The 14,915-nt window shown below is 32.6% G+C and overlaps 3 protein-coding genes across 3 annotated transcripts in view; 2 read left to right on the forward strand and 1 right to left on the reverse strand.

Moving 5' to 3' along the window:
- Nucleotides 1-14,915, forward strand: part of LOC149907107 (uncharacterized) — a 108,821-nt gene that overhangs the window by 78,397 nt on the left and 15,509 nt on the right. The window lies entirely within an intron of this gene.
- Nucleotides 445-4,633, reverse strand: HLH4C (Helix loop helix protein 4C). The gene is made up of 3 exons (XM_090104168.1): nucleotides 4,545-4,633; nucleotides 1,110-1,262; nucleotides 445-833 (listed from the first exon to the last, which is right to left on the reverse strand). The coding sequence occupies exons 2-3, from the start codon at nucleotides 1,241-1,243 to the stop codon at nucleotides 536-538; spliced, it is 432 nt and encodes a 143-aa protein (XP_089960294.1). The 5' UTR covers nucleotides 1,244-1,262; nucleotides 4,545-4,633; the 3' UTR covers nucleotides 445-535.
- On the forward strand, nucleotides 8,738-14,913 carry LOC149907116 (protein Flattop). Its single transcript, XM_090104171.1, has 4 exons — nucleotides 8,738-8,764; nucleotides 11,359-11,572; nucleotides 12,492-12,652; nucleotides 14,823-14,913. The coding sequence occupies exons 1-4, from the start codon at nucleotides 8,738-8,740 to the stop codon at nucleotides 14,874-14,876; spliced, it is 456 nt and encodes a 151-aa protein (XP_089960297.1). The 3' UTR covers nucleotides 14,877-14,913.

Below are 14,915 nucleotides of genomic sequence, written 5' to 3' on the forward strand. Positions count from 1 at the left end.
TATATGTATAATTAAGAATATATTTATTTTTAATGTTTGTATCATGTGTGAAGGAATTTGAAGTTTCTGTAATGATAATTATTATAAGTAGACTGTAAATAAATAATTAAGTAATAATGGCATATTTTGTTTTTATCCCTATGAATGTATTACGCAACTTACGTAAAATATTGGTAGGTACCTACCTAAATACATAGAAAACAAATAAAAAAATATATGAATTCGCCTCTTGTAGATAGTCTGTCTTCTGTCTGGCAACTACTTTTTCCGGTATCATTTAAGCATGACTTTAGAAGATGGAATCGACGTAATTATAGGTAATATAAAACAATTAATATTAAGTAACTATATAACTTATCTCTAAAGTCTAAACATAATTAGACAATGAGATCAGCGACTAGAAATTGTTAGTAATATATAGTAGATAATATTTACAAATCGTAATTTAACATAATATGAATGCTTATCGTAATATAACATAATATAAGTAATTAGTTAACAACCTAACTATATCTGATATAAGAATTAAAAAAAATCATGCATCAAGAACATGGTTTAGATATGCGATGTAACATATAGCTAAGCGAAGTATTTCAATTTTCGACAGCTTTTTGTCTGGTGGTAGGGTCGGCAGAAGTCTACGAAGTGACGCGAAGGCAGCATTGAATGCTTCAACACGAATTCTTTCTCTAGTTGCGTGTGCTGTACGATATTTGAGTGTGGCTCGTCGCCTTCTTCGCCTTTCTTCTCTGGATAAACCGGCGTATGGAGACCCGGCTCCACTGGATAAATACGCCTCTTCAGACACCGCGCAAGGCTCTAAGGATCTGTCACTGAAAAGTCAAGCAATGTTAGTCATCGAAAAATATACCTACTTCAATTAATTATGTTACTCAGCTTAGGAAGTATATTGTAGAAGCTAAAACTAAATGATAATATAGTCATAAATAAAAAAAAATGCAAGTAGTAGCGTAACTAAAGATAATATAATCAGTCATATTCTATCTTAAATCTTTTCAGCCGAACATCTCGCGTAATAAAGTAAAACATGTGAAATATGAAGATAATTTACATGAGTTCTAATAGTAGGTATAATGAAAAACAAATACCTATAGCTGTCGTACCGTTTTCTAGGCGCCATGTTCTCACAACCTGTGATAGGAAGCAGGGCTTCACGAGTTTCAGCGAGCATGCACGGCAATGATCCATCCTCCATACCGCTGGCTTCTAACCAGCTCTTCATAGTGCGATTTGCAGTTTATCTAAAATATATTATTATAACTCTATTTTAAAATAGCTAGCATAATATGTAGCATACGCATTACTAGTAGCTTCATTGGGCAGGCTTTTAATCAATGTAAAGCCATATAGAAAGGTTAATAAAATAGTAAGATGGTCAATCCGACCTTGCTTGGTCGTATTGACCATCTTTCTACAGAAAAAAACATTACATATTCCAACTCCAAGTGGAGACACATAAAACCATAAAAATTATTAAAATCCATTCAGTCGTTCTTGAGCGATGTAACTAGCATTTAGTTAAGTACTTTTAATAGATTAGGTACAATTTACAAAATTATTTGCTACAAATAAATTAATAATAAAAAAGTATGTTGCTAAGCTCCAAGTTATCTATTATCATTTATACCATTCTGCAGGTGTTCAAATGTTGTTTAGAATATTAGACAGATTAATCGAATAATATTGTCATCTATTATCGTACTACTAGATACTTATAAGGTGCTTATAAGCATTTAATTTTAATTTGACATAAAACTGAGAACACGGGCCATTGCAAGCAAAAAAAAGGTCATAGACATTACATGCAAAATTAGAAGCATTAAATAACAATGGGCAGGACATACGGTAAGAGGAAAAGATAAATGGAGCAAAACTGTAACACAATGGTGATGGAGAAGGTAAGAGGAAAAGAAGTAGACCGCAAAAAAGGTGGGACGAAGAGATAAGAAAAGTTGCTGGCGTCAACATGGAACAGAGTGGCCCAAGAAAGACATGACTGGAAACGGTTGGAGGAGGCCTTTGTCGACTTGCAAACAGATCTACAAAAAATAAGCAAAATTCAAATAAGAGACTGGATTAAGGTTTACATTAGATTTTAAGTTTTATTTGTATTAGAATCATATAATTGTAATGTGGATCTGAATAAATTATTTTTTATTCATTAGAAGACGCCCTAGTTTCGAGGATTGTAGGATTTCGCTACATAAAGGCGATTATAATAATAAATATTTACAGTCAAATTATTAAAAGTAGGATTCATATATATATTGTAAAGAACTTCGCTCAGAAATTGTTATTAAAACAGTAGTATTATATTATCTGTAATTGTAACAATAATCTTTTCGAATGTGACTAATAGACAAATGAATGCAGAAGCACAAGGCAGAAGATATATACAATTATACACGTAGGTATAAGTGTATCTATATTTACTACTTCGCCTCACGTTTCCTTAGCCACTATTTGCAAAACCCTTTCAAGCCCGAGGCATGTTTTGATTCCCGATCAAATCAAATTTGCCGGCCGCAGGGGTAAAAGTGTTTCATATTAATAATACATTCCGCGTTCACACCTCGCACTAAGCGAGCTCTTTAGGGGATAATAAATCCGTATTTATTCTTTTTATATCGTCCCTAAGTCCCTTGCAACCCTCTCGTCTAATCATGTTTGGTAACCGTATCGAATCGATTGCATCGGCTCTTCAATTTTAGGTATACTTTATTGAGTTAATAAATGCTGTTTTGAAACAAGATAATGCATTATCTACACAGGTGGAATAGGAAAAGTTTATAATATTATAAACTTATAGTTTATACTTGTTTATGAAAAGATACACCTAATTAAAAATCTTTAGTAAAAATCATCCATACTTCCATACTAATATGTATTATAAATGCGAAAGTAACTCTGTCTGTCTGTCTGTTACTCAATCACGCCTTAACTACTGAACCAATTTGCATGAAATTTGGTATAGAGATATTTTGATACCCGAGAAAGGACATAGGCTACTTTTTACCCCGGGACATAGGATAGGTTTTATCCCGGAAATCCCACGGGAACGGGAACTATGCGGGTTTTTCTTTGACTGCGCGGGCGAAGTTGCGGGTGGAAAGCTATATTTTTAAGTAGACATGAGATACATAGAACTTATATTTTATCTATCTCGCATAATCAGATAGCCAAAAAGTTTAACATGCTACAAATTGAGTACATTGCGGAATAACGTCGGATAACATTTTAAATTTTTGTTTCAATTTTATTTGAGTACTACAATAAACGGGGATTTTTTGGCCGTTGGATGACACCGTGGGACGTTGGTGTGAAATAAGGTTTGGCGGACCACAGTCTCCTTTGTTACAGTTAATAAAAAAAAAATCGTTTAGCTGATCTTTTTTAGCTGTTCATAGGAAACTTTACTAAATTTTCTTCAGATATTGTAGTGCAAGAGCTATGAAGTTATAATTATTGTTAGTAGGTATAAATTTATTTCGATGTTATAAATTTATATGGGTGGATTGAGTTATTTTAATGGGATAAAACTGATAAGTAAAATTATTTTGAATAGGGAAAATTAGAACCGCACTGAATATTCAATGATCTGACATCGAATAGTGTAAATAAAAAGATGACGGCCGCGGCGTTTACAATTAAAATTCTTGAGAATGAGTAAGTATCATTAAACAGAAAATTTTTATTCAAGCTTGGCGACAGCTCTCCTTGTACTACTGATTTTAAATTGATGAGTTAGAAGATCGTTTCAATTCGTTTACAATTGAATTACGTACCATTCCTTTCAAAGTGACCATTTAATAGGGGAGAGTCTCATCAATGTGAATCTATTACCCGTGAATTGTTCAAGTAATAGGATTGTATTGTAGGTGTGTTGAATTGAAGATGGTTAAAACTCAATTTTTATGCTTCTTTGAAATTTAAAACTTCAAAGGCGATATAAAAATGTATCTATTTATTGATAGATATGTGCTATGTGTATTGGTATCTTTTAATGATCTAAGATTGGTACTCATACACAGAGCCTCTTACATATTCAAGTAATAATTAATATTTTTAAATGTAGATATCTGATAAAAATGCATAATGTTACCCACAATAATTAGATACATATAATTAGGACGATTTTATTTTAAAACTCTGTATTTTTTATACTTAACTAGTGGTCCGCCCCGGCTTACTACATATATAGTATCCTATGTCCTTCTCCTGACTCTAAACTACCTACCCCCCTGCCAATTTTCAGCTAAATCGGTTCAGCCGTTCGTGAGCCCGTAGACGTGGAGTAACTAAGCTAACACGACTTTTTTAATATAACTATACGGTATATATATAGATTTATAGATTTCTAATTTAATTCCTCTTCAAGAATGGTAACTTTATATTTATTAACTTATATTTATATACAAAAAATCTAATTGGCATATTAAACGAAATGTACTCTACATATTTTTGATATAAATTAAAGTATGCAACAAAATACATTTTAATGTAGGTCAGAAATTTTTACTCACTTCTATAGAAATATTTTCAAAGACACAAGTCATTGACCATTATGATCTTCATAACACTTCACTAGCACAGATGTAAACTTACAATGATAAGCAACGAGATGTGTACTGGTCCTGAAAGCAGCATCCCTCAGTTTATATGACCTCCGAGAGGGGTTGGACACACAGAGGGCGGCGCTAAAAGTACTCGCTATTTTAACGGGATGCGTCCGATCGTAATGTATGTGTAATAAAATATTTATTTTTATTTTTATAAAGAATTTTATAATAATGAAAAGGGTTTGATGGGAAATTAAACAATAAATAACAGTATTAGTATGCATTGCCTACGATTTGAGTTGTACTTATGCTACGATAAATTAATTGAGGATTTCTTTAATTTTATCTAAATTTTATAAAATGTTGAGAATAATTCATCATCGTTCCATTTCTTTTTATGAATCTGCATGTACGTAAAGAGAGAAACTGCTGAACAAATTTAGCTGAAATTTTCTAAACAAATTAAAAAAAATATACGAGTATTTACTATTTACATATCCGGGTAGTGATAAAACCGCCTGCTAGAAGAGATATAGACACCTGCTACGTTATTACTTATTAGTTTATCTTTATAATTCCAATTTCAATGCTCATATCAGTATCATCATTCGAAATTAATACCTTACTCATAATTTTATCGAGCTATAACTCTTTTAAATTAGGCACTTTATTTATTCTATAAATATGTTATCATATTGTTATGAGAACAAAGTAGCGGCTTAATTTTCTTAATATAAAATACGAATTAAGATGGACAAACATATTTCATATCCATTATAAATGCATATTCGAACTAAATATTTGTTTTATTTGAAAAGGAAATTAAAATCTTTAACATTTCTACAAAAACAGTAAAAAAAAAACTACAAAAAATCATACTAAAATTCCAAACAGCATCTGTAGCAAGATCCGCCCATTGCGAGCCCAGCCAATACCAGAGCGACCCCGCCTATCGATCCGGGACACAGGTGCTCCCGGGTAATGAACATAGCCTTTCGGAGTACCGCATTTGGAAATCGATACAATTTCAGCATATCGAAATATGTATAAAGAAAGAGTTTACCTACTGCTTTGATTTGAGTTTGATTTGACTAACTTTGATGAGACGATAACTTTAACTATGCTAAAAAATATACTTTCGCAGACGTCAATGTAAAAGGTGGTAAAAGTCACAGTTACTGTTATTGTTTTGACATTAATCTTAACTATAACCTGTGCTATAACTAAAATATGGGTGTGTCAAGTAATATTGATTTGTATAGTAAGGTCTGTAAAAGCAGAAATAGCTTAGTAGTTACGGCTCTACATTTTTATAAAACGAGACGTCTAGCAAAAAAATGGGCAATAATAGCTTGTCCAATATAACTATAAGTTATTTTTATCATCACTGCCCTAATCGACGAAAGAAAACATAATTTAGAAAGCAGCATATCCAAGAATCAAAAATACCTTCAGCTCAACAACTTTGCTAGCGAATTGGATATAAACTCTTAACATTCGTTCTTTCAGCAGCTGTTGATGAAATTTTGTTAACCTAATAGCACCACTCAAAAGTCAGCTTTAATAATCTACCTAGGTAGAACGATTTGTAGCTGAAAATAAAGGTCGTTAAACGCCGACACTTGAATTGGTTATTAGGATTGAAAGCTAAATGCTATTAAAAGCTGACAGTCAGGTCAAAACCTATCCGTTCATTTCATTAGTATTTGACAAAAGAGACAGACAAACCTAGGTACCAACTACCAGGTCGTCTTTATTCTGCATTTTGGGTTGTAGTAATTATCCTAATTTTAGAACGTGGTATTGAGTTGTGTTTTCTTCCTGGTGTTAATTTACCTGAAAATTATTTTACTAAGAAAGATTTCTAGACAATTCTTCAGTCAAAAGTGTTTTAGGATTACCATAAAAATACGATAAGATTGATTCAAACAAGTATTATTTTATTGATGAGTTATCATTTATGAATCATAATTTTTATTGCCCGTTTGGAGAATTATATATGTATATACCTAAATCAAAAGATTCACGATGTTAATTCTTATCTTTGATCTATCAACATACCTGTAAAGTCGATAAAAATTCACGTACTTAGACCATTTTGATTGATGATATTGCATTGCCGCTTAATCTAAATGCTTAAGTTCTCATAAAAATAATATTAATTTAATTTAAGTAAAAAGCCTTACTCTAGTGTAGCTACCGTTGCTTTTGTCTTAAAATAATTTTGCAAGATAGTATAGCCTTAGTATAGCTAATGAAATTCATTTACTGAATTAGAATTAGATTTGTGGAACTGTTGAAACTAGATTTACTCACATTTTTTTTATGAAAGTAGGTAGGTAATATAACTTCTGATATTTGTGATTCTGTTATTGACTGGTATAGAGTAAGAGCCCAGGGCCGCCAGACGGTACTTATTTTCTGAGTAACGAAAAGTATCGTACAGAGTAGTGTTAGGGTATAGGTACTCTGAAGGTATGCATACCTGCTAGCTTGGGCCGGCGGCCAATTCACAGATACCAGGTGCTAAAGGTACATAAAAATATTGGTCACATTATTATAATTAAGACACCATTCATAATTTAGCCTGTCACTGAAAACTAGCGTTGCTGACAACCCCTGCAACAAGTGCTGATGTGGGGACCATTATGGTATCATTGTAGCTTTGAATTGGAATGATTATTGAATTTTCTAACTGCATTTAACTTTAGTGCAATATAAAAATTATGTATTTATTACAACTGCGAAAGAGTGGACTTTGGAACTCCTTTCAATAGTAGGTATGAGTTCCCGAAACAACTCCGATATCAGACTCAAGTCCAGAATGAATATGCTTCTTCTAAGCAGGGCTACATATCCTTAGTACGAAGGTAAGTAAGGAGCGCCGTCCCACGGCCCACCTTCCATGAAAAGTAATGGTAAGTAAAATTTGAAGAAGTTTCTTGAGATAACAAAGTATACAAATAAATGACCATCGTATCACGCTAATGTTTTATAAATTCAAAACATCAGTGTTCTTTCAATTAAATAATTTATGCAAAGAAACATGTACCGGGTCGCGATGGTCCCCGTATAATAGTTCTATGTCGTGTTCCAGTATTAATGCTATAATAAACAGTTACCTATATACAAGTAGATAAGTTTGTAGAAGGTCATGGTAATGTTAATTTAACCGCTGCGCGCTGTGACATCGCAAGTCGCAACGGAACACGCAATTAAGCGTGTCTCAGCAAAGAAAATATATCCACGACCAAGCGAACTTGATAACATTTTCAGCTGCGACAGATACATTATATAAAATAGTAATTATTTTATATTTTAATGACCCCATGCTACAAATGGAAGAATTGATTGAGTAAAAATTCAAGAGTTATTAGAAACTAAACTTATGTTAGAAAGATTGTTTTTATTGCGTATAATTTCTAAATAAATGAGGTGTTTTTGAAAATAGATAAATCTTGCACAATGACGTACATTTTTAAAAACATCTCAGGTCATGCATGCATTAGCCTAGCAGATATCAAGCCTTTCTGAAAGTGGGTAGGTAAGTATACATACAACGATACAGTCTAGGAGTATTTAGCTTTATGTAAGTACATAAAGCTAAATACTTGCTTGCATTGCTTTATAGGTAGGTAACTAAATCTGTGAGCTTTGGAAGAAGCTTAACGTAGCCGTAGCTACGTTCTACGGCGTAGGCCGTAGCGTAGGTACTATGCTAAACATTTTTCTAGTATTTTATGTTTTTTTTTGGAAACAATAATCATTTCAATAAGCAGAATAACAGTCCTTAGTATTTAAATATAGTTAAGTATATCGTTTACCTATCCTTAGCAGACGAAATGTATCTATAACACCTTTTATATTTGTATTTATAACTTCCCCCAGGTATCGAAAGGTTTCGAAGGCTTGAAATACGGAAGAAAATAATCACCATAGCGACAGCGTCGTTAGGCCAATAGTGTTTTCCACGTTTTCCAATTTTCCACAACTTCCCGGCCAACTACAGATATGTAAACTTTAAAAATAAATTTTGACGAACTTTTGACGCATATACAAAGTTTTTGACATGTTTAAATCGATTTCGATGACGCCTGTGATATTTTTGTGTAGATTTTATACCAGATTTCGAAGCTTTAAACTTTAAAGAGTGAAACATGGCTTTTAATTTCGATAGTGGGCAGGTAAGTTACGTTATTTCTATAAAGATTAGTTTCATGTAAGGAAACATTGCCTTTATGAGCTTACTTTTGTATTTCTTAGCACGTTATATATTATGTTTGCTTTAAATTTAGTTTAGAAAGTTTGTATGGATGTATGGATGTTTGTTACTCTTTCACGCAAAAACTACTGAACCAATTACAATGAAATTAAGCACACATTTAGAGGGTAACTTGGATTAACACATAGGATAGGTTTTATCTCGGAAATCCCATGGGAACGGTAACTATGCGGATTTTTCTTTGAGAACGCGTGCGAAGCTGCGGGCGGAAAGCTAGTAAATAATATAAATCACTACTACATCCATACATCCATACTACATCCATACATCCATACTACATCCATACATCCATACTACATCCATACATCCATACTTACAAACTTTCGCCTTTATAATAGTATTAAGATATCATTATTTATTTTATTTGTATTTTTGTGTGCATCATTGTCCAACTGCAGGACATAAGTCTAGTTGAGCCAACATCACTAATCCCATCTATATTTTAACACTACTGCACCTGCAACACCCATTATGCTCCCCTATTCGTTTTTTGCGCGGAACATTTTTTATTTGCCAACAAATTGTAATTCCTTTAATCCAAGTTAGATACATCCAATTACATGGTAAACATATTTAGATCCTTCTTTTTTGCAAAACTGTAGTCTATAAGCTTTTATGACAAGGTTCAATTTTCTTTAACATTTTATTTTTTAGTAATAGCGGATCATTGAATAGGGGCTACAATCTATTTGAGAGAGGATGATAATTTTTCACGGTTTTGTGTATGATACTAATCCCTAGTTGACGTGTGTCTATGGTTCTTAGTTAATAGTTAGCATTTAACATAAATTGTTATTTTTTTGGATAGTTTTGGAAGAAAAAGTGGTGATGTCCAAATTCATTAAACTTTTTCTATCTAGTTGCTTTTATCGTTGCAATTTACAAATTATTGATGAATTTTAAACTGTAGTTTTACTTGGTTCTTGTATATGAACAACTACCAAACTCCAAAAGGTCGTTCCAAATTAATTTGCTCAAACTGACAAAAAAGATGTTGAACGACCACGTCTTATCACTAGTAAGGTACCTACTATTAAACTAATTTGTGCATTGTTCTCAAGTCTACCATGATATTCGCAATTTATTCATTTTTGGCAAGTTTGCATCGTTGTAGCTTTTCGAGGCTAGGCTTGCGTGACAAATCCGGAAGTTTGTCGTGAGGGCACGATGACGTGACTGAACAACTACGATCAAACCTTCAACGCATCCACTGTGGGTGACCTTTCGCTTGCATACATCTTGGAATAACAAGCAATTTGTAAAATTACACAGCGGTTGATAGCCACTTTTCTACCCGAGTACCTAACTCTCAATCAGTATGTTTTACATTACGAAATGTTAAACGGTTTAAAGTTTATTTTTTCGTAGCAAATCTTGTAGTTTAGTTTAAAAAATTATCGATTCGATACGTAACTAGATAAGTAAATGAATTTCTTTTCTCCATCTAACTTCATATTTTCAATTTTTGTATTCTATACTTACTTTATGGTTTAGATGTGTTTCAAAAAGATAGAAAATTTATTCAAAAGTAAAGTATTAATCATAACATTGGGATAACAATTAAAAACTAAACACAATAACGACGCATCATATTTCCGTGGACGCATCTGAATTCTAAAGGATGCGACATTGCCATTTTGCAAGGGGGCTTGACAAAATAATTCTAAATTATGGCCAGTATTTAAATGCAAGCAAATAGGCGTGTGACGTATATGGGGTAAATAATTATTTGCAACCCTTTGTTAACTGGGGTATGATTATTATGACGCCTGTCACAGAGAGGGGTCTTCGACACCTGCATAATAGATTTTATTCCTATTCAATTTATTAACAACTAAAATGTTCTAGTCATTTGGTAGACTCATGTGCTATAAAAAAGGAGAGCTCCTAAATCCTGTTCATGTAAGTAATTAAAAAAGATTTATATAGTTAACTACATAGTTTATTAGGAACCAAATTATTATTGCTTCTACGTTACGTTAATAAGTATAAAACGAATTTCGATCGTTTGTTGTTTCTTAGACTTATTTCAAATACTGCTCTTTATAGAGCAAACGCGTTACCTAAATAAAAAAAAAAATAAAAAAAGATCCACGAACTTGCCTCAACAATTAAAAAATACATCATTGTCACGTGTGTTGTAGTCCCTTGTCAATTCATATTTTCACCACATTCCATATGATTAAATTTTAATTCGTTGTGTTTTGGCGCGTGCGTCACAATCCCATCGCGTGCCACCCTTCATCAAGTAATAAGAACTTGTGCGGCATTTATTATTTATGACTTGAAGAATTTATAACCGCACATCACAACATAATATTATGCCATATTTTCTTAAGATATATTGTATAATAATTTCTCTGTTATTTCCTTTTATTTCATTTTATAAATCAGCAGTAAAGGTTTTTTTCAAAAACAAAAAACCTTACAAACATGCCTCAACCTATTTGACAAAATTAACTAAGCATTTCTATTGTTATTTCTTTCTCTATTTAGTTCAATAAAGAGTCGACGCCAAAACGATTAGGCAACTGGCAAGTACCACGCTGGGCGCCAACGCGCGCGCGACCCCTCGAAATGCGGCCAGACCCGAAGCCAATTTGCGACATAAATGGACACTTCTTGCCGGGCGCTCCCAGGGGAACGTCGAGGTGCTTCGGGCATTATACCGGCACCTGGGAGCTGCCGAAGAAAATAACAAGACAAGTCGGTATGTTGGAGCAAACTACATAATATTACTATTCAAATATTATGTACCTACATATACAGGGTGTCCCACTGTTGGTATACTAAGCCCAAAGGAGGTTATAGATTTGCATACGCTAAGTACGTAAAAAATACTTAAAAAATTCCAGACGCATTTTTTTTTCAAGTAGATGAATTCTTAAAACTCTATGTGTACACCCATAACAAGCAACCCGCCCAACTTTGTCACCAGCACATGAGCTATCGTTTAATACATATTATGTTTAAAATGCTCACATTAGAGAAGCGGTATATGCCGGCTGCGCGAAGCTAGAGAAGAAAACATGAATTTTCAGGAAAAATTTAGCAAAAAATTTTTGACGTAATTTTGTTGTTTAAGTATTTTTTACGTGATCAGTGTATGCAAAACTACAAGTCTCTTCGCGCTTAGTATACCAATAGTGGGACACCCTGTATATTTTGTGATTATTAATAATTGCTTATATTAATTGTCTCAATCATTAAAAACTTTAACGAAACTATTATGTTTGAATTTGTAAAAGCCAGGTAACGCAAGGATTATGACATAAACTTAAATTATGGACTGCTATACCAATGTTAGTTATGACTTCCATTTTCCAAGGGCATATGATAACAAAGTACCTTAGCCCGCGTATTTGTCAACATTGTCGTAACACATGAAAATACGTCTTCAAGAATCTTTATATCGTGTTACAGAGTAATATCACAGTAATATCGATACGTGTGTCTATATTTTGGTAATGTCAAAGCTCAATGTTCTGTAAGAAATGGCACGCAAAATACTACGTCCTACATTACTATACATATACCTGCAGGCTGTAAAGGCAACGCACGCAAATCGTAACATGTAAGGTTGAAATAATATAAGAATGTCATATTTTGTATTGTGATTGTTTTGTTAGCGGAGGAATTGGCGAAGGAACCTCCGGCTGGTAGATTTCCTGATTGGATAAATCTACGGGTTCAAAGGCCGAAGGTGGTTCCAGCATCGCGCGTGCGTGGAGCGAAACGCGGCAAAGCGCCAAAGGAGGACACCACAGACAAAGATGAGCAGTCTTTCAAAGTAAGTTCGTCGAGTCAAGTTCGCGCGCTATTTTACCGCCAACTAGTAAGTTCTAGACAAAACAAATTAGTGAACACTCCAAATACAAGATGATATTGGAATTGTGAACGTTTATAAAGGCAGTAAATAATTCGTAATCGTTTCGCCTTAGATTTATTTGATCGTAATAAATATTATGTAGAAAATATTTGAAACAAGTTAAAATTGTTTAAAATATATTATATTATTATAATCGCAGTAGGTAGGTATATTAGAAACGAGAAGTAGGTAATTATGTATTATCATAATATAATTGGTAAATATTTTAGGGAAATAAATATATTTTAGTAACTAGTTAACTACTTACTTAGGTACTTTTTTGATTTGAATAAAAAAATATGATTTAAATAACTATATCATAGAAATCTAAATAACAAGACACATAGAAGTGCTGTAATGTCATAATTCGTATGAAAACCGCTGTCGCCAAAATCAACACATTAAAACCGAAAGCTAAACAGTACACACAAGTAAACTATGCCTTTTATTGGACAGCTTGATTTTAGTGAAAACTAACTTATCTATTAAATTAAGCTTTTGAATATGTATCCTAACACACGAATTTACGGTTTATTTTAGAATAACATCCCTAAGTATATGAGACTTTTTGCTCCAATACGAACAAACGTGATAATAAGAATGGTCGATTGTGTCATTCATTGTTATTTCGATTACTATGGTGACACTCGTAATACTTGTAAATATTCTATAATTTTAAGGAAAAACGGCATTATTTCTAAAAAAAATATTTTCCGATGAAATATTATTCCTTTATAAGTATAATTACAACTTGTGGAAGAATATCCGCAATGGGAATTGCTGAAACACACCATGTATACACTCATACGTCTCCAGAGCAACTGAACAGTGACGAATGCACTGGTGATGTGCAAATCACCTGAGTGGCGACAAGGTCACGCACGCTTACGACTTAGTGTCTTGTTATTTAGATTTCTATGAACTATATAGATATTTTATGGAGGCATAGCTTAGAAACATTGATAGGTAGGTAATCCTAAATTTAGTTACCTAGAAGTCCAAAGCATGAATCAATTAATTTGATAAAATTCGGCGATTAAAATTGTATACTGATAGTGCACCTGCACATGTTTGATAAGATAACTACATTGTCTTTGGTATCACTGATCACAGACATTGTATTTAAAAATAAGTATATAAAAATGTAACTTATAGACATCGGTCACGATAATCCAATAAAATGTCATCTAAAAGATAAAATGTTAAATAATTTGCATGGAAATCAACAATTCAATGCATGTTAAGCATGGATGTGTGATTTTTGTTTGTATGTGTGTACAGTGCTAAATGACGCCAAATGACATTGCGTATTCATTTGTGTCTAAATTTATAATACGTAGGGCGTAGACATTTAGCTAAAGTCTATAGGTACCAATAGTCCAAGTTAGCTAGACAATAGAGGTGTATCCAATTAGGTTTTAAGCGACTAGGATTACCGATTAGGTTTGTATATTTTGTGCTCGTAATATACTTAGTGATATTATGTACAATAATGTAATGCTTTTGAACAAATCAAAGTCATGGTCGATGTTACCGATTGTCCGATTTCTAACTGTGTCAACTAACATAACGTGACAAAGTTAATTTAAAAATAAACGTAGTCGCTTTCACCAACCAATTTAGTAAAAAAATATTATTTTGTTAATTAGAGCATGTTCCATCATTATTTGATTAGAAATTTAGAAATTTAATAATTATTAAGGTAGTTATCTATCTTTCAATTATTTTTTCAAGTATGGAAGCAAACTTTGTCGTAAGCTTTCCTCGCCGTTCAATAATTTCATAATACCGACTTGTTCAGCTTTAATAGTTTGTCAAGTTATAATATCTGATATTGATCAATATAAGATTCCATAAAATAGAGTTATCTGTTATAGAACCTCCTTTTTATTGGAAACCGTCTTTATTATAAGACAGTTTTCACACTAGTTGTATGAAGAGTGTTATGATGATTAAGAATTATGCACTTGCGAAATATTGTAAAATCACAATCAGAATATAATATTATGACTACTTATATTGTACGAATGATTGTAGATATATAACCTATATTGTATCAATATACCTAATATACTTTCCTTGCTAATTTCAGCCTAAACAATGCCCGTTCCACGATCACAAACGTAAACGCACAATTAAAAAATGAAGGAACAAGGTGTAAATTATGTTTTAATTAAAAAATTCT

This window comes from Colias eurytheme, chromosome 7 (genome assembly GCF_061535395.1).
Source record: "Colias eurytheme isolate Ceu_HAF_F1 chromosome 7, ilColEury1 Martin Lab GWU primary, whole genome shotgun sequence".
NCBI classification, from domain to species: Eukaryota; Metazoa; Arthropoda; class Insecta; order Lepidoptera; family Pieridae; genus Colias; species Colias eurytheme.